General features: G+C 43.3%; 1 protein-coding gene across 7 annotated transcripts in view; it reads left to right on the top strand.

Annotated features, from left to right (window-relative positions):
- The window catches only part of LOC308083185 (receptor-type tyrosine-protein phosphatase U), a 209,605-nt gene that overhangs the window by 148,733 nt on the left and 35,657 nt on the right, over positions 1-25,215 (top strand). For 2 of the 7 annotated variants that reach the window (XM_080425385.1, XM_080425382.1), the window contains exons 11-20: positions 2,640-2,742; positions 3,900-3,912; positions 4,018-4,281; positions 10,632-10,668; positions 16,104-16,242; positions 17,640-17,669; positions 18,012-18,166; positions 19,190-19,377; positions 21,214-21,286; positions 21,821-21,897. In XM_080425385.1, coding sequence (XP_080281511.1) covers positions 2,640-2,742; positions 3,900-3,912; positions 4,018-4,281; positions 10,632-10,668; positions 16,104-16,242; positions 17,640-17,669; positions 18,012-18,166; positions 19,190-19,377; positions 21,214-21,286; positions 21,821-21,897 — 1,079 coding nt within the window. Of the gene's footprint in view, positions 1-2,639; positions 2,743-3,899; positions 3,913-3,952; positions 3,966-4,007; positions 4,282-10,631; positions 10,669-16,103; positions 16,243-17,639; positions 17,670-18,011; positions 18,167-19,189; positions 19,378-21,213; positions 21,287-21,820; positions 21,898-25,215 lie in introns of all 7 variants that reach the window. The other 5 variants (XM_080425388.1, XM_080425387.1, XM_080425383.1 and 2 more) reach the window with 4 other exon arrangements.

Genomic DNA, 25,215 nt, shown 5'->3' with positions numbered 1-25,215 from the left:
ACCGTGTGTGCGTTTGTAGTATTTTAATATTACGTCATTTTACACCAGGCACAAAATAGCCGCTCACTACATGTTGCTTTGCAGGCAGCCAGCGTTGCCAGGTTGCGACAACTTGCGAGAGAAATAAGCAGCCAGGTCTATGAAAACAAGCCCAAAACAAGTGCCAAACAAAAGTCGCTTATAAAAAGCTTATAAAAAGCCGACATGGCAACAAAGTGGTTGAAAGCGAAAGTAACTCAATGAACTGAATGAAGACATGCGCTTGTAGTTACCATGGTTGTGGATTGTATACAGTCACTGCATCGCGACAGTGGTGAGTGACATTGTTTATAAGTAAACTAACTTCAGGAAAATAACAATTATTTGGTGCGGTTGGTGCGGATCTATAAATAGGGTGATATCATTACCGCGGGTGGATGGCGGATGGATAATGAACTTGTTAACGCGGTTTTGGGTGACAAAAAAACCCATCCGCGCATCTCTATTAGACGACCATCAGTATAGCATAATGCCATAATACAATGTCAAAGGACAATATGGAAAAACAGAAATGGAAATCAGTCCTCAAAACGCCTAAATGTAACGACCACAATACAGTGAAAACATTTTATAAGCTACATCAAATGCAATAAAGGGCAAAATGAAGGACAAAAACAATAAAATTGCATGAATGCAAAAAGGCAAATTATGACAAATATATAATATACACAATGAATACAGTTATAAAAGAGTACGTTCACAGAAATGGCTTGACATCAAATTCCTTGTTGAGCCCGTCAGGAGCCATAGTATTAAGTGTGTAAATGTAAAAGGATTCACGTTCGAGAAGTAGGCGATTGTGATCGCCACCTCTGGGAGGTTTGTCTACCCTTTCAATCCCCCAGTAGCGAAGTGACTCCCATGGGTCTCTCTCTCTCTCTCTCTCTCTCTCTCTCTCTCTCTCTCTCTCTCTCTCTCTCTCTCATATATATCATGTTCACTTACACTGAACGTCTCTCAAATCTATGTTGAGGGCGAACAAACACTGAACTCCGATCAGCAGTACCCAGCTCAGCACACACACTCATGTGCACGCATGCACATACATTAGAGCCTTGCATAAGCTCAAAACTCAAGTCTGAACGCGGCCCTGGCCCGTGGTGTTTGAGCCCGGCCCGGCCCGGCCCCAACCTGACAACGGTCCGCAATGTATTATCCCAAGCTCTCTGGCTGATCAACAAATGTTCAATGTTCAATATTCATGGTCCTCTTTACTTTGTCTCCCATAGGATACATTTGTGTTGGAGTGAGGGACTAAAAACTGCAGTACAAAAAAACAACATAAAGTGACTAACACTAAACAAGTGAGGTAGTCACTGACATTCATCACAGTTATCTATACTTATTGCCTTACAGGCATACCTCTCTGTCCAAATCATCCGTCAGTAGGACTCTATCAGGCAGCCTGCATCAAAGTCTCTTGTAGTTTGTGGCATCAATAAACACAAACACTTCTTACTGAATGAATCAGGTTCCTTAATGTCCCACCTTCATTGACAGCAGCCCTTCCTGTTGTGCTGTTTACAAGTCTGTGGTTTTAATAACATCATGGTTGATTCCACCACAATAGTTTACATTCCTCCCCCTCAACCAATTCATAGTGATATCAATGATAATAAATGTGCTGTTTGCATCTCCTGGGAGGAGCAGGACTTGGACCAAATCTCCTTCAATTTGTCCCCCACTACTGTGATGTTTAATTGTGTTGGTTTCCATGACAACCAGGAGGGAGATGGCACTGTATGAGAGGGTGTGGGTGTTTTGTGTGGATGTTAGAATGGTTTTATCTGTTTAGGGGTCGTGTTCACAGAAATCATTTTATGAGTGGAGGATCACTTTGGATATCATGCCCAGAGTGCCTCTGACTTCTGAAGCACACCGAACGCTCACAACGTTTCAACCTTCACTGTGCTCCAACAACCTTTGATCTGTGTTATTAGCAGAAATAGCCTAATTGACATAACAGTAAACATCTATTAGACTTCTCTAATAATATTATATATTATAGACTTCTCATGGTTGTGGTAATGATTCAAAGTCAGGTAAAAAATTACCAGATTGTCAGACACAGACAGGAGGATCAAACGTGACATTGATGAGCGGCCCTCCTCTCCGAAAGCTGAACTAGTTTCAGCTTGAAGCCCCCAGGGTGCTCTGCCAAAAAATGCTGGAAGGCGAGAGTGCTGAAACACGCTGGAAAGAGGCGCTCCAGCATCAGTGTGTATGTGTTACCATATAATAGAAATGCATGGCAGAAAGACGCTGGCTAGCTTGATGTGGACACGGCCCCTTATGCAGCAACTGGGATGTGTTTCTGTGGGACATTAAAGACACTGTCTCTGTCACAAGACTTGAGAGGCCTGTAGAAGCTTTATGAGGGAACAGGGACACTTTTATAGGTGTTGATGCACACTATTCTGCTGGGGCTAATGAGCACTGATTGTGTGTGTGTGTGTGTGTGTGTGTGTGTGTGTGTGTGTGTGTGTGTGTGTGTGTGTGTGTGTGTGTGTGTGTGTGTGTGTGTGTGTGTGTGTGTGTGTGTGTGTGTGTGTGTGTGTGTGTGTGTGTGTGTGTGTGTGTGTGTGTGTGTGTGTCCGCAGCTCCTACGTTTGATTATGGAGACATGCCTTCTCCTCTGGGTGAGACAGAAAGCACCATCACCGTCCTGCTTCGTCCTGCTCAGGGTCGAGGAGCTCCTGTAAGGTGAGAACACACACACACACACCAACCTACATCACTGCATTGTTGCTGAACTACATCTGCATTTGTGCTCAACAGTGTAGGAGCAACACATCACTATAGTAACACACTGTAATTACTTTTATTCACAACAAATAATGTGTAATTACTATTCATATGTCTGTAATGCTGTTAACATTCAATGTCTTCTTAAATTAATCTTAATTTGGTTATCAAAGTACATTACCTGTATCTGTACACAGTATTATCCTGGTTACTACTACTTGTAAAAACGATCCTGTTTTCAGAATCATCTTTGTCATGTCACAGGTTTACAGATGTAAAGAAGTGGGTGAAAGTCTTTAGTTCGAGTGTGCTCCATCATTTGTAGTTGTTGTGAGAAGAGAGAGGATAGAGGTAGGGTAGAGCAGGAGAGGTATTTTAGCAGATTTTTCAGAGAAGAGAACGTTAGATCTGTGTGTGAACTTAATGTCAACTGTTTCTTTCATCCAGACATGCTATGTTTAACAACTTGAAGCATAATAAGGCTCCTGCTTATCCAATTATATCTCTGTTCAAAGTCAAAGATGTAATCCGCCAGGGAAACAAAACTGTCGTTGGAAATGTCATTTAAATATGAATATGGCTCATAGCCTGTCTACCCTGGTTGCACTGTAATGATGTAATTACTGTCCTTTATTCTATCCCTTCTCTCCATTGGCCCTGTGCCTTTTCATACACACACAGAACCCCAACACATTGTCATCACCTGACCCAGACAGACAGAAAGATGGATGGAGGTACATGCCTCCTGGTGGAGATTCACGCTCTACTGAGCACACCTTTATAGTTATAAATATTTCAACAATAAAATCAAAAGTGCTTCTCAAGAACAATGTTGGGGCAACTAACTAAAAGACTAACAAACCTAATAGTCTGTGTTTGGTGCAAGGGCACCAAACAGACACGGGACCAGACACGCTCTTTAGTTAAAGCTCACATAACGTGACAACATGCCAACATGTCTGTGTGTGCACCGGACACAGAGAGACATGTTTGACAACTGTCAGTCAGGAATGGTTTAGTTATAGTATAGTGCACGATAAATGCAGGAACATTGTCTACCTACCTTCATTAGTTTTTGATAAAGACTACAGCTTGTGATTGGTCCATGTCTCCAGTACGTACCAGGTGGTGGTTGAAATAACAGGCTGTGATTGGTCCATGTCTCCAGTACGTACCAGGTGGTGGTCTAAATAACAGGCTGTGATTGGTCCATATGTCTCCAGTACGTACCAGGTGGTGGTTGAGGAGGAGAGCAGCAGGAAAGTGAAGAGGGAGCTGAGACTTCAGGAATGCTTCCCGTTGCCCATGTCCCACGGCGAGGCGTTGGCGCGGGGGACGCCACACTACTACACGGCCGAGCTGCCCCCCAGCAGCCTTCCAGAGGCCAGCCCCTTCACAGTGGGAGACAACCACACCTACAACGGCTACTGGAACACACCGCTGGACCCCCGCAAGAGCTACCTGGTCTACTTCCAGGCCATGAGCAACTTCAGAGGGGTGAGTGGGCTTTCTTTTTTTATTTGTACCCTTTAAAAGGTTCACTGATAGATAGTGATGGAACCCTGAATGTGTGGGTATTTTTTTTTCTTTTTTTCAATCCCACACCCGTCGGCTACAGCCTGAATTCACATTGCTCCCGCCTGCACCAAGGACATTTCTCTCTCCTGCACGTTGCGGCAGAGATTGTGATCACTCCCACCCATAGCGGTAGGAAGATGATTTGAGTAGGGGGTGTGGTGCAGTGAACCACACAGAGGCAGCCCTATTCAGAAACCATTTGGTGCACAATGTAATCTTTTGATACAAACACGTGACGTATAATCACAGTGAATACTGCAGATCCTATAAACTACCCATATACAACCTCAGCACCATGGACAGCAACGCTGTCACAAAACACACGTCAACCAAGTTTGAGCACCTAATTAATTACTACGCTACAGTTTTTATTACGACTTAAGACACAGGCATTTTAACAAGACGGGCAATAACTCTCTCTCATCTAGAAGTAGGTGGTATTAGGACCACCTTATTTATTATTATTGATTATTCTCTCTCTCTCTCTCTCTCTCTCTCGCTCTCTCGCTCTAATTTCAGCTTACAGGAACAAACCAAAAATATACAGGGAAGACAGATTTGCATATTATAACCACATTAGGTTAAATAAAATAGAAAAAGTACAAAAATCATAATATCCTGTAATGTGTGTCATTCCCAATTATTTTTAAATCTTGCGTGTGCATGTTTAATATTATAGAAGAGAAGAGATTCTTATAGGATTATCTTTGTGTGTGATGCAGCCCAATTTCAAAATCGGTTATGATTTTAAAACTCCTGTAGTGTGAGCCCAGCTTTAAGTAGCACACTCACAGCAGCAGGATTTAAAACATTCATTAAGACATTAATATGTCATTGATTCTGCAAATGTAAATAATTCTGAGCTGGTAATGAGGGGAATATCTATATTTGTTAATGTTTGATGTTTTAAGGCCAGTTGCCTTGTAATTCTTTAAGTACTATTTATACTTGGGGGTACGGCCCTCGCAAAAGGCTAGGAGCTTGAGAGTATAGGAGCAGAGTAGATATTACTCAAACCTGTACCTTTGATGGTTTTTATTTACTAACACAAATACAAACATACATGAACTCATGCACTGCCACGGATGTAATTAACGTAATTTTTTCCAATTGCCAATTCTGCCACGGACGTAATAAACTTTTTTTTTTGTATTGATGTTATAAAATATCTCACTGTTCTTCATCACTCGTAGTGACTACTATCACTGTAACTCACCCGGATACAGAAATAACGTCAATCCAAGATTTCCGTTTCCGTCTGCTCCCTGTTTAACTCCGTCATTGAAACAGCTATTTCTCGACATGCCTTTTTTTCAGCGTGTTGTGCCAGACGCTCTGTTTACAAACTGCTGTTACAGGAGAAGGGAATGTCGCGGATTAAATATTTATTCTCTGGGCCACTCACACACCTACCTTGTGTATCTACAAACAGGGATGTACAAGAAATGGCGTGTTTATATGGGGGTGCATGAGAAGGGCTCCGAGCCGATCGGAATGTTTGTTGTCTGGGCGTCACACACACACATACCCTGTCTGTTTACAAAGGATCGGACTTGCAATCATAATGAATATCATTTTTTTTGTGACCTGTTGAAAGTCTACAAAAAATACGAAAATTGCTGGCAGTGGGCAAACACAGCCAGAAATAAAATTGGCAGTGAATGAGTTAACACTCCCAGTAGACAATATTACGAACATGAATCTTCACACAAACTATAAACATATCAGCATACTGTATATAACCATTAATCGTTGCGTAATTAAGTTTGTTTCTACTCACTGCTGGCCTCTCCCGAACTCCTTTCGAAACTAACCTCCCCCGCTAGTTACCAGAGACACAAAGCGATTCGACGTCCCACAAAATGTCACGTGATTTTCTCCTTAAAAGCACCGACTTTAAACGTCCACTGGACGGCGCAAACACCTCATCTGCAGTGACCTTATAATGCCCTTCAGAAACCAGGTCTCTTTCTATTGACCTTCATAGAGCATGTAACCTCAGCTATGACTCCAAGCAAGCAGTAATAACCTTCACATATGTATGTATTTATCCCTGCCATTATGTGGCCGCCTATCACCCCGGTATAATCCTAAATAAGCAGGAAATACACACATAATAATAATAATCATAATAATTTCACAGGCGTTGGAGGCGTGGAAACACTCTACACATATCATATCATTGTTTCCTTCATTCTTTCATCTCCTTCATCTCTTTCCCTCTATCCCCTCCTCGTTACGTTCTTTCAGGACCTCATCCTCTCTTTTCTTGGTGTTCACTTGTTTTCCTGTCTTTTATTCCCACTCAGCTGAGCTCAGGGGGAGAGGGAGGGAGGGGGGGGGGGGCTGCATCCACATGGGTCTGACTCACAACGGAACCAGAAGCACAGACACATTTGGTCCTTGGCTAGAGAGAGATAATACTTCAGTCAAATATTGATATAATGTAATCTTGAATTATTCATGTTTTTCAGTCCCAAAGAATCTATTATCTACTTCTAGCCTTTATGAATAATTAATGGCCAATAGTATTGAAATGGTCCAGGAGCCACCGATATGAACCCTCCTGCACGGTGCATCAACACCATGAAAAGCTTTTGGGGCCTTTTGGCCTGATTTGATCCCAGTAGATTAGTAGCAGATTATAATCCCACGCCTTCAATCCCATTTCTTGATTGATTGAATATTGTATTTGTCAGAAATGTAAACAGCATGTGGTACAGTCAGATAATAAGGCTAAAAACACAATAATACATGTCATCAACAAAAACACCAGGAGAATTTCACTTTGTTTACTTTGGTCCCTGCGCCACTCGACTTCCATGAACTCTGCCAGCAGGGGGTTGCCTTGTGATAACAGTACTGTTTAATTGTGTCTTTTATTACATTTTTCATTGAAAATCCATACATTACAGCACAACAACGCTGCTCGTCTGCAAACACAAGAATGTGTTTCCGTCCCAGTGGACAAACACACGGTGGGAGTGCAGTGTGAGCACTTCACACAAGCGGAGCGCTGAGCGTAGGATTAGGAAGGGAAGACCTGGCTTTACCAGCGGATGGGATTAAGTTTTGTTTTTCCTGGCAGGGGGCCAGCTAGCGCCCATGAGCCACAGTGAACAGGGGGGCACAGTGGCACATCACAGCCCCCCACCTGACCTACAGTAGCTCTGCTACTATGGATGCTGGTGACTCCAACCACATATACAGCTGTAGACATTTTAGTAGTCAGATGATCACACAATGTTTCTAAATGCCTGTTTGTGTTACACAGCTTCTTACTTTTGTCAATATGCTGTATATATTTCCCTGCTTGTTTTATATGTAAAATAAAGAAGCTGCAGTAAACTGAATAGTAAGCTAAACAGTAGTTTAATATCCAAGTGACTCATTAAATCATAGCCTGTTCAATTCATTTGTGAATGTCTTTGTGGAGGGTAGTGATGAGCGGGCCGACCTCTCTCTCTCTCCCTACCTCTGCCCCCCCCCCTCTCTCTCTCTCTCTCTCTCTCTCTCTCTCTCTCTCTCTCTCTCTGGAAAGCAATTTCATGGACTCGTTTTTTTTTTTTTTTTTTTGGCGGGTTGGCGGGTTGGCGGGTTTTTTTTTTTTTTTTTTGGCGGGTTGTCGTTGATTTATATTCATTTTTTGCGGGACGGGTTGGGGCGGGTTGTGCTCCCGTGCGGGGCGGGTTATGAAAAAAACCTGACCCGTGCATCACTAGTGGAGGGCCAAGTTGGGCCAACATCACAACTCATCCTCAAAAACATTATCATCATCAGTAGAAATGGTGTGAACAGACACCCTTAATATTTATCATTTCTCTATGCTAATTTTCTTCACAGTTTTTAATTGCTTTGATTGATGCATCCAAAGAAGCTCTTGAAAGGTTAGGGATTCAGATGGTTACTTTGAAGGCATCAGCATGGGCATCTGCTAATCGTGCACCACAAATATGCGTGCACACACACACACACACACACACACACACACACACACACACACACACACACACACACACACACACACACACACACACACACACACACACACACACACACACACCTTGTGTGTTGGCGTTTTGAGCTGCCAGGCAAGTCTCTCCAGTGGGGGCAGCACAGAGCTGCTGTATGTGATGTCTGCTTTGATCATTTCAAACTTAAAGTTGCCACAGGCATAATTCCCCCTAGATAATAACCATTGTATATTACTGTTATACATCCTGATGCCTTGTTAAAAGCTGTATTTATGTTGACACATCCAACAGCTCATTAAAAATACTGGCTTTGACTTTGTCACCACCCACTTGCATTCCCCACCCTGCTCCCTTTGACAGTCTCATCAAAGCACTTCTCTCCCTGTCCGTCTGTCTCCTTTGCCAAATGGAAAATAACAATCTATTTAAACACTCCTGTTGGTAAAAACTGCTTCACAACAACAATGCTGCGGTAAATAAGACAATAAGCTGCAAAAATACCTTCATAGATGCATGGAGTTCCACATTATCTTGACTATACGTTTCCTGGTTGTTGAGGTGCATTCACATCGGACGTGACATGATTATGTTTTTGAGCGATGTGATTAAATATGAAGTCAATGTGATGGAAGGTACATGGTCCTGATACATCAGGAGTCCAGTCTGTTCCTATTCACCCTTTTACCAGAGACAATTGTAACTTAAAAAATACACAGACAAGACATCCTCTCACATACTGTAACCACATGGGGTGGTCTAGAGAATTAATGACGAGTCCTTAGACAAATTAAAACTGAGGAATGCGTCCTGTCTGTGCTCCACACAGCGAGTAGGAGAGGCCTGTTCTGTACTGCCACCTATCCATCTGTCTCTGTCACCTGGCTGATCCATCCTTTATCATCTGCAGGAAATACAATGTGCTCCGTCTCTCTCCTTGACCACTTCTAATGGTTATAAATAGCGTTGATAATTCATTGACTTAGTTCCAAGTTGTGTGACAGATGTGCTTTGTGTTGAGCGCTTTGATGAAGTGGAGGATGTCAGCTCTGAGTCGCTGCAGTGGAAGCTCCGTGTCACCACTTTGCTTCCATCACACCAGCACTTTTATAGACGCCCACACATTGACATAGTATATGGTCACGCTATAAATCATGTGATTCTCATGGCAAAGTGAGGAATATGAATAGTTCTGCCACTCATTTGTATTACTTCTGCAGCATTTTGTGCCTATGCTTTGCATAAGTGTTCATGTACTGTATTGTAGGTCTGGGGTTGGTAGAAACAGCCATCTGTCTGTCTATCTGTCTGTCTGTCTATCTGTCAGTTTGTCGTTTGTCATATTCTAAAAAAGAAAATCCTTCCTCTGTTCCTGCATCATCACTGGATTAAGACGTTGTTTAAGAGGACGTGGGCCCAAAATGGATTTTCAATTAAAAAAGACAATTTAGCGACAGTTTGAGGAAAGTGCTTTTGCTCGTTTCTGGAAGTGCGGATTTGCATAATTGTCCCATAATGCCTGAATTAGCATCTGTAAATCTTAATTTGATAATGCATCTCCTCCTAGAGGTGGCGGTGATGCAATTGGATTATGGTCTCGTATCCCATCAGTGTTGTTTGACACTAAGGTCCTTTTGATAACAGAGAGAAGTCATCAGTCCAAATACAGCAGACCAAATGAATTCCCTTTTGTAGTGGCATTTCATTGGTCTGAAGCCGCCTCTTAATTCTACTCTCTCTTTCAGCTCTCATAATTTATTTGAGTCTCTCTCTTTTCTCTCAGTCAAATACTTCACAGCAGCTTCTGTGGTTTGTATTTTCACTCATTTAAAGTAGATGTATTGGTTTCTGTCCTCAAACTGATGATCCCACCTGATTCCTCTGTGTGAGAAAGACGCTACAGCGTAATGAAGGAATCCTTACAGATATTGCCCAGCAATATTTTCTTTTGTGACTATTGTTCATGTTTGTCCTGGTCCTTTTCAAGTAAGGAATATAAACTGAAGTGCGTTCTGTAATTTTATCTGTAAGGGGGTTACAGTTTCAACTATTATCAATATTTCTGATCTTGTAAAGAATAATCTTCATATCATAACATTTCGGTCCTTAGACTTTCATCAGGACACACATGGAGGTGTGCATCAAGTTTATATTTTTATATTCATATTTTCAACATGAATGTGTCTACATCTTGGCTCAGTATTCAAAATCCTGGTCTCTTTTATCACATGTGTCTCCTATGCAGAATGCAAAGTGTCAAAGGGCTTCTCTGATCACCATGCTCTCCTTCTCTTTCAGGAAACCAGAATAAACTGCATCCGCATCGCTCGCAAAGGTAATTCAACTCCTTTATTGTTTTTGTCTTTTATATAAACTGTGTCATCAGTTACACACCTGCTTGCATAGCTGATGGTAGTAAGGGGGGATGGAGGGGTATAGGGGGCAGGAGTGATGGGTGTGGGGTGCTTCCCCCTGGCTCCAGTGAGCTTGTAGATGAGCTATTTCCGATGGTTTACAGTGTGTGTGTGTGGGGGGGTGGAGGGGTGTGAGGTTATGTTGATTGGAGCTTGAAATTTACAAAATTATTGCCATTAAGATTTCACCCATTTACACACACAGTCATACACCGATGTCGTAGGAAACCATGCAAGGCACCTGCTCATCGGGAGCAATTAGGGGTTCAGCGTCTTGCTCAAGGACACTTCGACACTAACCCTGGGGGAGCCCGGGATCCAAATGGGAACCTCGCAGTTGCCATCCGGCCGCTGCCACCCCCTGTACTCACACTTTCCAAAAACTGTCAAGGTTTTCCCAAAATAGCAGATCTACAAGCTCACAACGCATCACATTGTAGATCGGCTTTTTTTTAATAGCTGAAGTATGACGGGGGGGGGGGGGGGGGGGGAGATGGAGTGGCAGTGGAGTATGGGGTGTGTGTGTGTGTAGGGGGGGGGGGGGTCGGAGCTTGCAGCGTACAAACTTTTTACCATCAAAATATACTTTAAGTACCAAAGTAAAAGTACTCAATGTTCAGAAAATAGCAGATCTACAAGCTCATAACGCGTCACATTGTAGATCGGCTGTGTGTGGTTACTGTAGGTTTTGTAGTAATAATCAAAATGTCATGTAACTAAAGCTGTCATATGCTGTAATTGTAGTGGAGTAGAAGTAACAAAAATAGAAAGTAAAGTAAAAGTACCTTAAATTGTATTGTGCATTGTAAGCACTTGCATAGTACTTGAGTAAATGTACTTAGTTACTTTGCAGCACCACTGAGCAGCCAATGACTGAAAGGCTAGCTTTCACCAGGTGTTATGATTGCGAGAGTGTGGAGAGACATGGGTTAATATTAATGGTCTTAACTCGAAATATATACATCAACAGCTTAGATCTTTGGATTAAATCAGAGAGCAGACCTGTGCGAACTTGGTGATGTAAAATAGATATTTGTAGTGTAAGAAATGTGGCCACAGTGACACAGTGAAAACACAGGCATTTCTCCTCTGTCCTTCTCTCCCCCCACTAGCAAAACCCATTGGAAATGCATTGGGTGCTTAAAGTTAATTATTTCAAAAACTACAAATTATTTCAAAAACCCGTGTCCACAGTAAGCTGGATTTTTTACAGTTTGAATGGAGTTTCTAAGTGAAAGTATGTAGGAGTAGTTAGGTGCCAAACTTTTGAGGAGAATAAAGAAATGCTGCTGCAGCGAGCCCACAATTAAATGAGTTTCAGAAAGCTTGAAGCCTAATTCATACTATGTAGTGCCACAGTGTTGCTTGACAACAAAAACTGATTTTAAAGTTAACAACACGTCACATGGTGATGTGTTTTAGCTTGATAATCAATTGTTATTGTCAAGCAACACCATGATGCGATGGACTGTAAATTAATCTTTACTACGAGACGAAGAGGAGAATGAAACAGTGCTCCATCCAGGTTTCAGGTATGGAGAGAGAGAAGCAACTAAACAAGGAGGGGGAAGGTTTTTATTTATTTATTGTTATCTATTTATTTTTATTTTTATCTGAACATCTGTTTTCTTCTAACAATGAGATTTTCAGAAAAAGGTCATGAAGCAGGGAGGGATTAGGGGTCAGTCTTTCATCCCGCTGGTTTGGGGTCAGATGCTGAGACACAATATCAAAGACAGTTCCTGCGTGACCTTTTTGGTCCAGTAGGGTTCTCATGATCAAAATACATGCAGCTATGCCCCCCCCCCTTCTGTAGGACTCAGATAGACAGGTAAAGGGCAGGGAAATTGAATGTCCTGATGACAGGCTCTGTAATTGCAGATCAGTGTGAATAACAGTCATGTATTCATACAGTAGTTCTCACCGCAGTGCTACAGTAAGCAGAGTCTTGTCAGTAAACGGATTCGACTTTTTACTGTTTCTGTGGCAGAAAAACGGAAGAGACAAAGCTCCACTCGAGCGTGAAGCTGAGAGACAAGACTAACCTCCTCAACCCCACGCTTCACTTCTTCTGACATACACACACACACACACACACACACACACACACACACACACACACACACACACACACACACACACACACACATTCACAGAGAGAGAGTCAATGAATGAATACATTAGAAGCTATGACAGGTGAGAGTGTATTTTGGTCTCGGTACCATTAACATGCCCCCTGCATGACGGGGGTCCTGAGACGTTACTTTCAGGGCAGCCCATCACAGGCAAAGTGGAGGCAAATGATTTTGGCTTGGATAATAAAGCTGAAGATTACATTTCAACTTCCAGGTGACAGTTTAATTAAGGATCCTCTGGCAGGCCCAACACAACAATAGACCTTCCATTTCTACTCTAAGTGCCAATTTCCACCGGCGGGTGCATGAATTCATGTGAAAATCTATTTCATGCTCGTGTTTGGTTTAATAGAAATTCTGGGGTTAAATGCAGCGCTGCCCGTCTTATCTGTTTAAAATGTCAGAGAAGTTAAATTGATTTCAAGCTCTTCTACATTTGTAGCATCTGCAATGTACTCCTGTATCACTCAAGAGGTTTAATTTGAAATGAAGTTACAGTAATCAGTTGCACAGCAGGCTGTGAGCTCGCTCCTCTACCTCTGTCTGGATGAAGAAGCTCACGGTCTCACCGAAGCCTTTTGTTGTTTTCAGTCACCCAGCAGTTTGTCACAGACACCAGGACACCTTGAGATGCTCACTGTAACTCTGTGCAAAGAGGAACCATCAGGGGAAAACAACAAAACAACCTTCATGTTTGATCTACAGTGGGACTGTCAAGATCTTCACCAGTAGAGACACTGTGTAAAGAAATCCTGTCAGATGTACAATTTACAATTTTAGGTATTTAGTAGACGCTCTTATCCAGAGCAACTTACAAGTGCAAAATCGGAATAAGCAGAGTAAGCATACATTCTGTCAATGAACATAAGTAGAGTGCAGAGAGAACAATGTTGTGCTCAAAGAAACTATAGGATATCAGGTAAACAATTAACCTAACATTTGTCTAAACAACATTCTACTGTATGTAGTCGAGAACAAAACATGAGAACAAGTAATGAATTTATATCTGCACAGTAAACTAGCATCAAGAAGGGATACAAGGAGAGTGGAGTGCTAGGGGGTGAGGTGGAGTCTGAAGAGGTCAGTGTTCAGATGTGACATGGTCCATGAACTGTACCGTACAACAGATCACATCCTATCACACATCCTATCACAGAGCATTGTCTAGCAACAGCCAGCACTCTCAAACTAAAGTATTATAGAGGAGGCATGTTGTTGTCCCGATGAGAACAACATCTTAAAACATCTCACTAACATATACAAGTTTCATATCCGTCCCACTTTCAGTGTTATTTGGGCTGAGGCTGATCTAATGCCCCAGGCTGCTGATAGAGAAGTCTAAAACATGGCTCTGTTTCCCCCTTCTTCTGCCCCAGATCTGCTTCAGCCCCAACAGGCTGCTAGCTAGCTAGCGCTCTCCATCACTGCCCCCAGGCCTGCTGTGACTTTGTGCTGCTCAGGAGATTGTTTGGGCTGTTCCAACAGGCTCAGGAGGGGCTCGTTGCAGGCCTGTCAGGGACTAAAGGACACACTGACACCACTCGGGACAAACTAGAGTGGCTTACTGTAGCCAGACACAGAAAATAGTTTTTTTTGTGCCATTTACATAAGTATGGAGCTTTATGCCAGTGGAATGAAGAACCCACCATTATTATAATGACCTTTTGCAATATCGCACAGACAGCAGGGCACCTTGACATGATGACTGTAGCGCTGTGTGGGAGTGTGAGTAAAGATTACAACCTACTGTCATCGTTTCAATCCAAAGTAAAAGATAATTTGTTTGAAGTAATTTCAAAACCTTTTTTATATCAGAATCCTCTATTATAACCCCTCCCCCCTCCGTTTCATAATCTCAAACAATTATTGCCATCGTTTTGGATAGTAATTGCATTCTGCCTCTAGAGAGCACACGCCTGAGAGAAAGGAAGATAGTGTGTGTGTGTGTGTGTGTGTGTGTGTGTGTGTGTGTGTGTGTGCGTACGTGTTCTCAGTCAAATAAGTTGCACAGTGAGTTGCTGTGTTTTTTTCCCTCTCCTTTTTCACAGACATTGGCCCTCATTTATCAACGGAGCGTAAAAAACGGCTTATATTTTTCCATAAATGCGGCCGTACACCAACGGCGAAGTTACATTTATCAACGAATCCTATACAGCCAATCCTAGCGTACATTGGGTCGGAGCTTTGATAAATCTCACGTCTGAAAACGAGCGTCATTTAAATAACACGCCCTTAAATATTCTCGAAACACCCCGATTTTACGACATGAAGAACCAGAATACGACCAAACAAAGCATGGAAAGCCAATAAGAAAGAGTGTCGCCGGCTCGTCTCGCCTCGCTGCCTGTCAAGTCACACACACACACACGCACACGCCTCTCTCTCTCTCTCTCACACACACACACACACGCCCAACTGTCTCTTTCATGTAATCCGTTACGGTACAATCTTTGTCACGTAGGTTTTGAAGCCTGCATGAATGACATATTATGATACCAATCACATCGCCATGAATGGAATACGTTTGTATATTTATTTAACCCATACCGAGCAGTGCGCGTTCGAGTTACACTAAAATAAAGCAGTCATGTAGGCTATTCCCCATGAGACTCGGGCGGGCTGCAGTGATCCTGTGTCGCCACGTTAATAAGAGATTGGAGCGTCGGGTTTATATCCTTAACCCAGCCAGGTTGTAGCCTATATAGCTCTCTATGACATAACTCCATACCATAGGACAAGCTACCGTAAATTTGTAGACCTCACTGTCCCGACTCCTGAAAATGCTCTCGCAAAAGCGCTTGTATATTTTGAAAATAGCAGATCTACAAGCTCACAACGCGTTGTGATGTGACGCTTGTGAGCTTGTAGATCTAGATTTCAATGCTGTTAAAGCAGTTTGTTTAAATTACTTTTTAAGATGTTATATTTTCACAGGGATTATTTATTAGTGTAGATATACATTTTGGAGTGGATTATGTGTCCAGATGCCTGTCAGACAGTCAGACAATGCTGCTCCGCAGGTCTAGAATGGAATAAACGGGCGCAGCGTACCGTAGGCTGAAGCCAACGTCAGGATATATTGATAAATGCCGAAAGTTGCGGTGATCTCGCCGTACGCCCATTATTTGGTCTGCACCGTGTTGATAAATGAGGGCCATTGTGTGTATTTTATCTGTCTGTCTCTCTCTCTCTCTCTCTTTCTCTCTCTCTCTCTCTGCTAGCGGCCTGTAAGGACCACCGCAGGGCCCTGGAGGTGTCCCAGCACTCTGAGGAGATGGGGCTGATCCTTGGGGTGTGTGCCGGGGGGCTGGTGGTCCTCATTATTCTGCTGGGAGCCGTCATCATCATCATCAAGAAAAGGTGAGTGCTGCTCAATTAGCCCATATGCTAACTGTTTGCTATATTGTTGCAGTATGTTGGAATAGGCTCTTCCAGGGACAACAAAGTACATTTTACCTCCTCTGCAAGTCACCTGAATGGCGTCCACATGCAGTATGTTTGCACAGTGCACCATCTCATCTTGCTCTCTTTTATTTACATTATTGTGAAATACTTTCTCTCTGAACAGTCCCCTAATCATTGTGTTCTATTAGCTGAACTCTGTGAAAGGACAGCATTGTTTAGGAGGGATACTGGAACCACAGCTAGCCTGTATTGTTTCCAATCCCTTATGCTGCACTAGAGAGACCAAGCAACTCAGCACAGTTTATCTGAGTGTGAAGTATTTAATTAAAGGCTGATTCAATTCAATTAGCCACTTAATTACACCCACCAAGCAGGGGCCTGACCCTTAAATGAGACGGTAATTGGCAGGAAGAGGTGTGCTTTTAGAGATTAGTAGCCAGTGAACCCAAAGCTCTACCATCTAACTATTAGTCAAACAGAGCTATAGAAGGGTAGCCTGCATGGTAAACCACCCGGTCGCGGAATTCAATTTCATTTTCAGGTCTACTGAATGAAAATGAAATAGAATTATGCGACCGTGTGGTTTACCAGGCTAATAGAAGGGCTAAGAGGATATCTTTAGTGTGAAATCCTTGTTTTGCATCAGACAGAGGTGATGCATTAAAACATAACGTCTATCCTAAAAACATCACAGAAAAATACTGTATGTCTGGCCATTTTGGGAGCATGCTAAACTACAAAATCATTTACAGAGACTTGCTTTGCTCTGCATCTTAGTCAGCTGTAACCGTGTGCCAGCCCGAGGGGGAAAGTCTACAATAAGATGTTCTACCACATATGAAATACTGTATGTGAAATTCCAACTGACACGGACATACATGCCAAGTGAGAGGTGGCTGAGAGCTCTGGTAATCATTATCAAACGTGCTGACAACGCCACATGGCACACTGTTGACGTTAGTGTTGATACTATAGTCCCCACATTAGTCCGGACCACTGTCCTATAAGCTGCCAGTTAGTTCTCAGACAATTGATCGCCAAATATGCTTCTGGCATGAAGCCACATATGCTCATTAAAGTTGAGAGTTGAGACGCTGCGAAGAGCCCTGTTTCTCTGCTTTGGCTGTGATTGGGACTGTCAGCACCTTGCTTGCTATAATGCTGTGTATATGCATGTGTCACATGCATCCAAACGGTTCCCATCTCCACTGAAATCAATGCATCCCTCAGCCCACAGCTGGCATTGCTTGCAGCTTACATTCTCTTCTTTCTCTTGATTTTATTTTCTCTCCGTCCTCATCCTCCTCCTCCTCCTCCTCCTCCTCCTCCTCCTCCACCCACACATTCTCCAGAAGGGACATCTACTCTTACTCTTACTATCCGTAAGTGACTCCACCACTTTTTTTTTTTTACTTTTGCCATTGTTTATTTTTTGTTCCATCATATACATGCTTGTGCACATGGCTGTCATCCACTAAAGTTGCAGCCAGGGTGGGGAGGTGCGGAATATTATGAAATGCATCCATCCTTCATCGTCTCCTTTCCCCCCCTCTTTTTGTACTCTCTCCCCCTGACATCCATTCTCATCTCCTTCTCTCCTTTCCTTTGTGTCATGCTGTCTCTCACGGCTCCTTTCCTACTCTCTCTGAAACTCTGTATCAGTGTCTCTCTCTCCTTCTGATCCATCCATCCCTCCTCCTTCTCTCTCCATCTTTATTTAATAGGAAACCAGTGAACATGAATAAAACACCTATTAGCTACCGCCAGGAGAAGAGCCATATGGGCTCTATGGAGCGCAGTTTCACAGACCAGAGCACCTTGCAGGAGGATGAGAGAATGGCGCTGTCTTTCGTGGACGCACACACCTGCTCAGCACGCAGTAAGACACACACACTGACACGCACGCATGCACGCACGCACGCACGCGCACACACACACACTCATTCACAAGGCGTACCATTTTTAAGTGCAGCACCTCCATACAGTGTCAGATGCTGACATGGATCATCCATCAGTTTTTTATAGTGTTGATAGTTAGGTGTCTATCAAGGAACCATTCACACCTGAACCATTCTGATAGGAAGCAACCGTTTGACAAAGGTCTACAGCCACGCTTTTCCTTCATGTTTTTCTTATGTTTTGTTTTTAAATAGTGAAAATACCTGATCTCCAATCTCCAACAAACTGCAATGTGCTTCTAGATTGGCTATTTTAGTGGCAATCTAGTTACAATGAAGTCATTTTTTCTCCTATTTTTAAGACATGATTTCTTTAAGACATGATTGATTGGGGTATCAAGCATGTGAATGGAGAAAGTTTTATTAAATGCATGTTTTCAGTCCAATAATATACCTGTCGAATACTGCTGTGGTCGAAACGTTGTTTGGGAGCATCGAAGTCCGACGGTGTGCGGATCTTTTCTTCTCGTCAGTCCAATATGGCACACCAGTTATATTTAGTGTATCATAAACATGATGTAAATTATCTTTGTGTTCATGTTTTTCAATGCAACAGCTGGAATCAGTTCAATGTGTCTTCCAGTGCTCAAGTGAACTGGCATGGATGGCACGGTATCTTTTTTCTGCAGTGCTTGCACACTCTGTGATTTAGTTCAGGGGCCCTATCTTGGGCAAAGCCTTACCCGTTAGCCTTACCCGCTGCCCGTGAATTACTGGCACTGTCGCTAAACGGTATCTCACGGCCACACTACCCGCTATACATTATGCCGACTCCGTTATTTGCGCCTGGAGCTGTGCCCGTGGACGTGTTGTTGTGCTTTCCCTAAAATTACCATCCTGCCCACACACACATTGGAAAGCACATAGCAGCGGATTCTAAAACGAGTTGAACGAGTTGATCTCATTTTAAAAACTGTGTCCCTCCTCTTGGTCCCCTCCTCCAGGTGAGGCTCGCAGTTCAGTCAACGAGTCCAGCAGTCTGCTGGGAGGCTCCCCGAGGCGTCAGTGTGGACGTAAAGGCTCTCCCTACCACACAGGACAGCTCCATCCTGCCGTCCGCGTAGCTGACCTCCTCCAGCACATTAACCAGATGAAGACCGCTGAGGGCTACGGCTTCAAACAGGAGTATGAGGTGAGATTATGAAGTATGCATTACCTATTTGCATTGTTCCCAACTTGCATCGTCCCCGAGTAGGCCGGTGCCCAACCTGTCTAGTCTATTCAGTTCAAGTATTTGAGAGAGAATATTATGTTTATTGGTATAATACAATAATATCAATAATAAAGCTGCATATTGAAGTAATAAGAGTTAAGATATTGAAATGACCTTTAGCATAAAGGGAAGCATACGGTATAAAATGTTTTTTTCTTTATGTGTGGGCAGTGCATGGATGGCACCACATCCATCAGAACACCATGCTGACACTATAGACTATGAATAAATCATCCTCATCTGGCCTTAAGGAGGACCTCTGTCACCATGGCAGACCTGACACACACACACACACACACACACACACACACACACACACACACACACACACACACACACACACACACACACACACACACACACACACACACACACACACACACACACACACACACACACACACACACACACACACACGCACAGCCTACTGACTGCTGAGAGAAGGCTTTCTGGTCTCAATGCATCACAAAGTCAGAACGCGTTGCTTCTTGGTAGCAGTGGTTATTTGTCCTGCTCTCCTGCACAAAGCCTGGAGCCATTGGAACACAGGTTATCTTTTTCCCATACAAGGTTTCCACCCAACAGCGGCGATATGGTCTGGCTGGGTGACTTCATTTATAATGAGAGGAATTATTCTGAATCAAAATACATTGTTCCCAACCTACTCACAGCTCTGGCACATCATGTTAATCACTTTCCTTCACGTGGCAGATCGTCACTTGGCCGGTTACGCTCTCTTGCACTTTATATAGTGGCTGATTTAGCTTTTCCACTGAACTATGAAATAGAGAGAAGTGTAGAGATAGATAGAACATTGGTTCTGCTGTTGGTGTAATAACCTCCATCCATAGTTGTGTGAGTACAGGGGACATTGTGGTGTCCCTGAATACGTCGTCCTCCTGCTGGGATGATGCTGTATGTGAGAGCAGGCTCCATGGAGAGCTGCTGCTCTGTTAGCGATGCTCCTCTGACACTTATGAAGAAGAGAAATCATCTTCTTCTCTGGGCTGCACTGGTCCCCCTGTGGAACCACCAGTGTAAATCCATTAAACTGTCCCTCACAGACACAACACAGCCCACTCCCCAAATCCATACATGCAGACCCTAGTGTTTGTCTTGTCTCTCTGTCTCTCCATGTTGTGTCTGGCTCCATTACAAAGGAAAATGATGTGGAGTCTCACATTGTGCTCTCCTGCCAGGTACAGCTCTTTATTTCCCTGCAGAACGCAGACGTGCTGCTAAGACATTGATCAAACCTCCGTGGCCAGTCCTAAAGAGACGGTGTGTGTGTGTGTGTGTGTGTGTGTGTGTGTGTGTGTGTGTGTGTGTGTGTGTGTGTGTGTGTGTGTGTGTGTGTGTGTGTGTGTGTGTGTGTGTGTGTGTGTGTGTGTGTGTGTGTGTGTGTGTGTGTGTGTGTGTGTGTGTGTATAGACACTCAGACAGGTAAACACAAGACTACAGGAGGTCTTGAATACTTAACATGCATAAAGCACATAATTGTTCCTTATCTCAAAACGTTCTCACAACACTACTGCCCTGTTGATGTAAACCCCGGCTGTGCTTGAGAGATGACATGCTGATAGGATTTCAGTGTGATAACCATGAAAAAACAATATTCTTTATCGCTCTTAAACAAAAGAAACAAAAATTGAAAAGCCACATTGCACCTGAGGCTTATCTAAGGTGTCTAAATGGTTAATAGGGGAGGTTCACAAAGCTGTTTTCTCCATCATAAGAGTGTCTTGTCTTCCTCAGAGCTTTTTTGACGGCTGGGACTGCACAAAGAAGAAAGACAAAACCAAAGGGAGACATGATACCTTGACGGGATGTAAGTTACCAGGAGACGTTCTGCCTTTTATGAAGTAAAATGGCAAATGTCACAGATAAACGACTGGAAAGACTAAGGGTCCGTGTCCAAAGAAAGCATTTGTTGAGCTGCCAGCTCCATTCTACAGGCATTTCTATGGTAAAAGCATCACGTTTCAGTGCTCTCTGTGTACAGTGTTTTGGGGCAGAGCGCCCTGGGCGATTCAAGTAGAAAATAGTTAAACTTTTGGAGAGGAGCGCCGCTCATCAATGCCAAGTTTGATTATCCTGGCTGTGTCTGACAACCAGGTCATTATGACCTGCCTTTGAAACATTACCACGACCATGATAAGTCCATGTTTACTGTTATTTCAGCTAGGCTGTGTGCTAATAATGTAGATGACATGATATCCAAAGCTCTCCTCCGCTCAAAACCCTTTCTGTGGACACAGCCTCTTATTTTACAGTAACACTAAATCCTTTATTCTATATTTTGTTATTGTAACATTCCTATGCTGTTTGATTTGATTCCTCTTTCATTGTTCTACGATCTTAGATGACCGCCACAGAGTCAAGCTCCACCCACTCGTAGGTGACCCCAACTCTGACTACATCAATGCCAACTACATCGATGTAAGTCTCACCAACCAACCAATTAGAGTTGTATCTTCACAGTCCACTGAGCTGCTTATCCAACATGGACACAGACAGTGTCTGTCTTTCTATCTGTCATGTTGCTACAAAGCGTCAAAGTAACAATCCACACTCACAGAATAAGGTTCACAGTGTTTTAATGTAATGTGTTGAAACCAAGCCCCAAGGAATCCGTGCTGAAATTGAAGCTCTCTTCCGGGTTCTCTTTCAGGGTGCTGTTCCTATTTTTGCCCCGGATTTTATAATTGATTTTATTACCATAGTAAACCTTTTCATAAGCAGTTTTCAATCGCTAGTTTAAAGTCTTTTTATATCATCATCATAAGCGTTTAGTGAATTATGGTCCCATTAACACATTAACCGCCAAGAACGTAGTCCTACGGTCCGTTAAATCCAACTGTTAAGCGCCGAGACCGTAGCCCTACGGGCTGCGGTCTTTTCGCGCATGAGCGGTCCGGGTGCACTTTCGGAATTTTTTTGATCCACTTCCGTTTCCGGTTTGATGACCGGAAATAGAATTATTTGGGATCCGGTTTTGACGATCACGCCCGCTCCCATTCTACAGACGAAACTGAAACTCAATTCTCTTCCTGTAGTTTTTTCTCCTCGCATTTCACTGTTTAACGTAATCCGCTCTAACTACAACATGGATACCCCGTTTGACACGCGATCTTCACTGGGAGATACAGGGAGATCTCGCGGATGTAAACAGACCGTGTAGAGCTCAATCTTAAGGATTTTAACAAGATCTATGGCGACATGAAAAAAACAAAAAAACAACAAAAACACCTTGGCACTGGTGAGTACATTATGAGATTAACCTCTGGCGGTCGATGTGTTAAGCAGTTTCTACTGCTTCTACCGAGTGAAGACTCGCCCTCGCTGCGGTTGCAGCCAATAGCATTAGTTTCCGTTAGCATTCTGGACCGGATATAGAAAGATGGCGGATTTGAAATAGCTGAAAAACAGGCTTCTAAACGGGTCTGTAGAAACCAATGGCGTCACTTTGTCCATTCTTTTTTACGGTCTATTGTTGAAACTGACAAAGGCCTGAGGGGCTGAAACGCATCCGTTTCATGACTGCTGCTGCGGCACATTAAAATGCTCTAACACTTTATTCTGAGAGCAGATTGTTCCTTTGATCAGATTGTTTGTTCAGAGTCTGCATCCGTCTTTGATCTTCTAAGTCATCAGTTTGAGCACACCAAGCTTTGGACTATGTGCTACAAAGACACAGTACAGCTCTTAAGTGTTTTTGCTGCAAACCAGCCGGTTAGTGTTGTGACGTTCAACGTGATTCGTTCATTTTGGTGAACGGGAACGAACTCGGTCACTTCCTCAAAAGTAATCGTTCCTCAAGTCCTTTATTTTCCTCCGTGTGGAAAGCCTATTGACGCGAGGTTCAGTCAGTCAGTTGCAAAATTAACATTTTGATTGGCTGAAGAGAGACGTTCCTCTTTCGTCATTGAACTAAACTATGTGAGGAGGGCGGAACCGGAAGCGCTGAACGGAGAACGAATGATATGAACTAATATTTGGCCTACATGAGGCTTTGTCGGTCGGTCGGTCTGTCCCTCTTTTCCTGTCCTGTCCCTCTTTTCCTCTGCACACACGTCATGCGAAGTCCGGCCATTCAGATTTCAACCACTAGGGGTCTGGCAGTACCAGGTCTCCTGGTTCCCTTGTTAGTGAACAGGAACAAAATGACTCGAGTCACAGAAAAGAACTATTATTCTCACCACTACAGCCGGTACTGCTGGCCCACATTTTGACCTGGGATTTGTTCCTGCAGGCTCCGTCCAATCAAAAGCATCTGCCTGTTATAATCTCCGCCTCCCTGAATCCCTGCCTCCCTGAATCCCCACCACCTGCTGAACCCTGCTCATCATTTTATAATGGAACGAATACCTTTAATATGAAGTTCTCACAGATAAACCCATTCGATGAAAAATAGAATCCGTACACTGGATCATGCTCCAACATTTTTACAATGCTTTTTTTCTTCCACCATCGTTCCTGATGTTTCAATCCCAGTGACTCTTCCTCAGGAAGAGTGCTGAGGAAGAATGCTGAGGAAGAGTGCTGAGGAAGAGGGCTGAGGAAGAGTCACTTGGGCTTGAAACGTCACACACGATGGTGGAAGACCACCAGTGTGCGGGTCCTATTTTTCTTTTAAAGTCTTAATTCTGTCTTGCACCTGGCACTTTAGAATGGATGCGCGTGATTGTCCGTTTGTTTATATAAACCCATTAGACACTGAATGAAGTAGACATGATTGATGTCATTCAATCTCTGGATAGAGTTGTCAGGCTGCTGGATGGGGGAGGGGGGGGGGGCATCACACACATAATGTATGTGTATGTTGCTCATGTGTGTCACACTGTCTGCATGGTTTTTTGTTTGTTTTAGTTTTTTCCATCGACATTAACAAGAAGAGGTTTGTGTTTACCCCAAAATGAAAAGGGGTAGTTGGAAGGTAGGGAGGCAGATATCAACTTAAACGAGGGATACATCAAACTAAGGTTGGACGATATGGCGATATGGCGATATGGCGAATATATTGGTGATTGGATGAGTCCAATTGTCGGTTGTGTTTTTTGGGGGCAATTTTTGGGGCGATATTTGTCATTTTATTTAGCAAATGTAATGGTCTGCCTCCTCGAGAATTCAACTCTTCAATTAGGCTGTTGCCCAATTAAATGTAAAGCACAATAAAATGCGTGCACGAAATGTTAATCAATTTGGGCCATTATATTGGGCTATAATTATTGTAAGGTACGTTCTTGTTGCACTGATTTCAACAAAACAGCTGTCCTGGACCGGTGTCCCCGGTAGGCTACTCAAATGGAGCAGAGGAGAGCAGAAGAAAGAGGGATTAGCTTTTGCTTTGCTACTTGTCTCTTTATCAGTAATCTCTCAAGAACAGATTCAGAGCTGCGCTACTGAATCTGTCGGGAGCCTCGTTCAGAACGTGTGAGCATTGGCCTACAAGTGGGCGTGCCTTCAGATCAGGAAGCAGGCCGCGCTTTACCCAATCAAATGTAGTGGGCGGGATTTACATCTGTGCGTTCGCTTCCCACTGGAAACCAATCCAAACTCATTTAACAATAGCGTCCTCGGAGCCGACAAAACAACGGAAAGTTAGTAACATTTTAACTTGTTCTTCCATCATAGAAACAAGTGGGCTTATAACCAAAATGATTGATGTTCCGTGGGAGAAATGGTGTTAGTGTTCCGTGGAGAAATATTGTTAGTGGGAATGAAAACATTGGCGCACCACCGGAAGTGGAGGGCTGA

The sequence above is a fragment of the Gymnoscopelus braueri genome (genome assembly GCF_963280865.1).
Source record: "Gymnoscopelus braueri genome assembly, chromosome: 4".
NCBI classification, from domain to species: domain Eukaryota; kingdom Metazoa; phylum Chordata; class Actinopteri; order Myctophiformes; family Myctophidae; genus Gymnoscopelus; species Gymnoscopelus braueri.
This window is presented reverse-complemented; position numbering and strand designations above follow the sequence as displayed.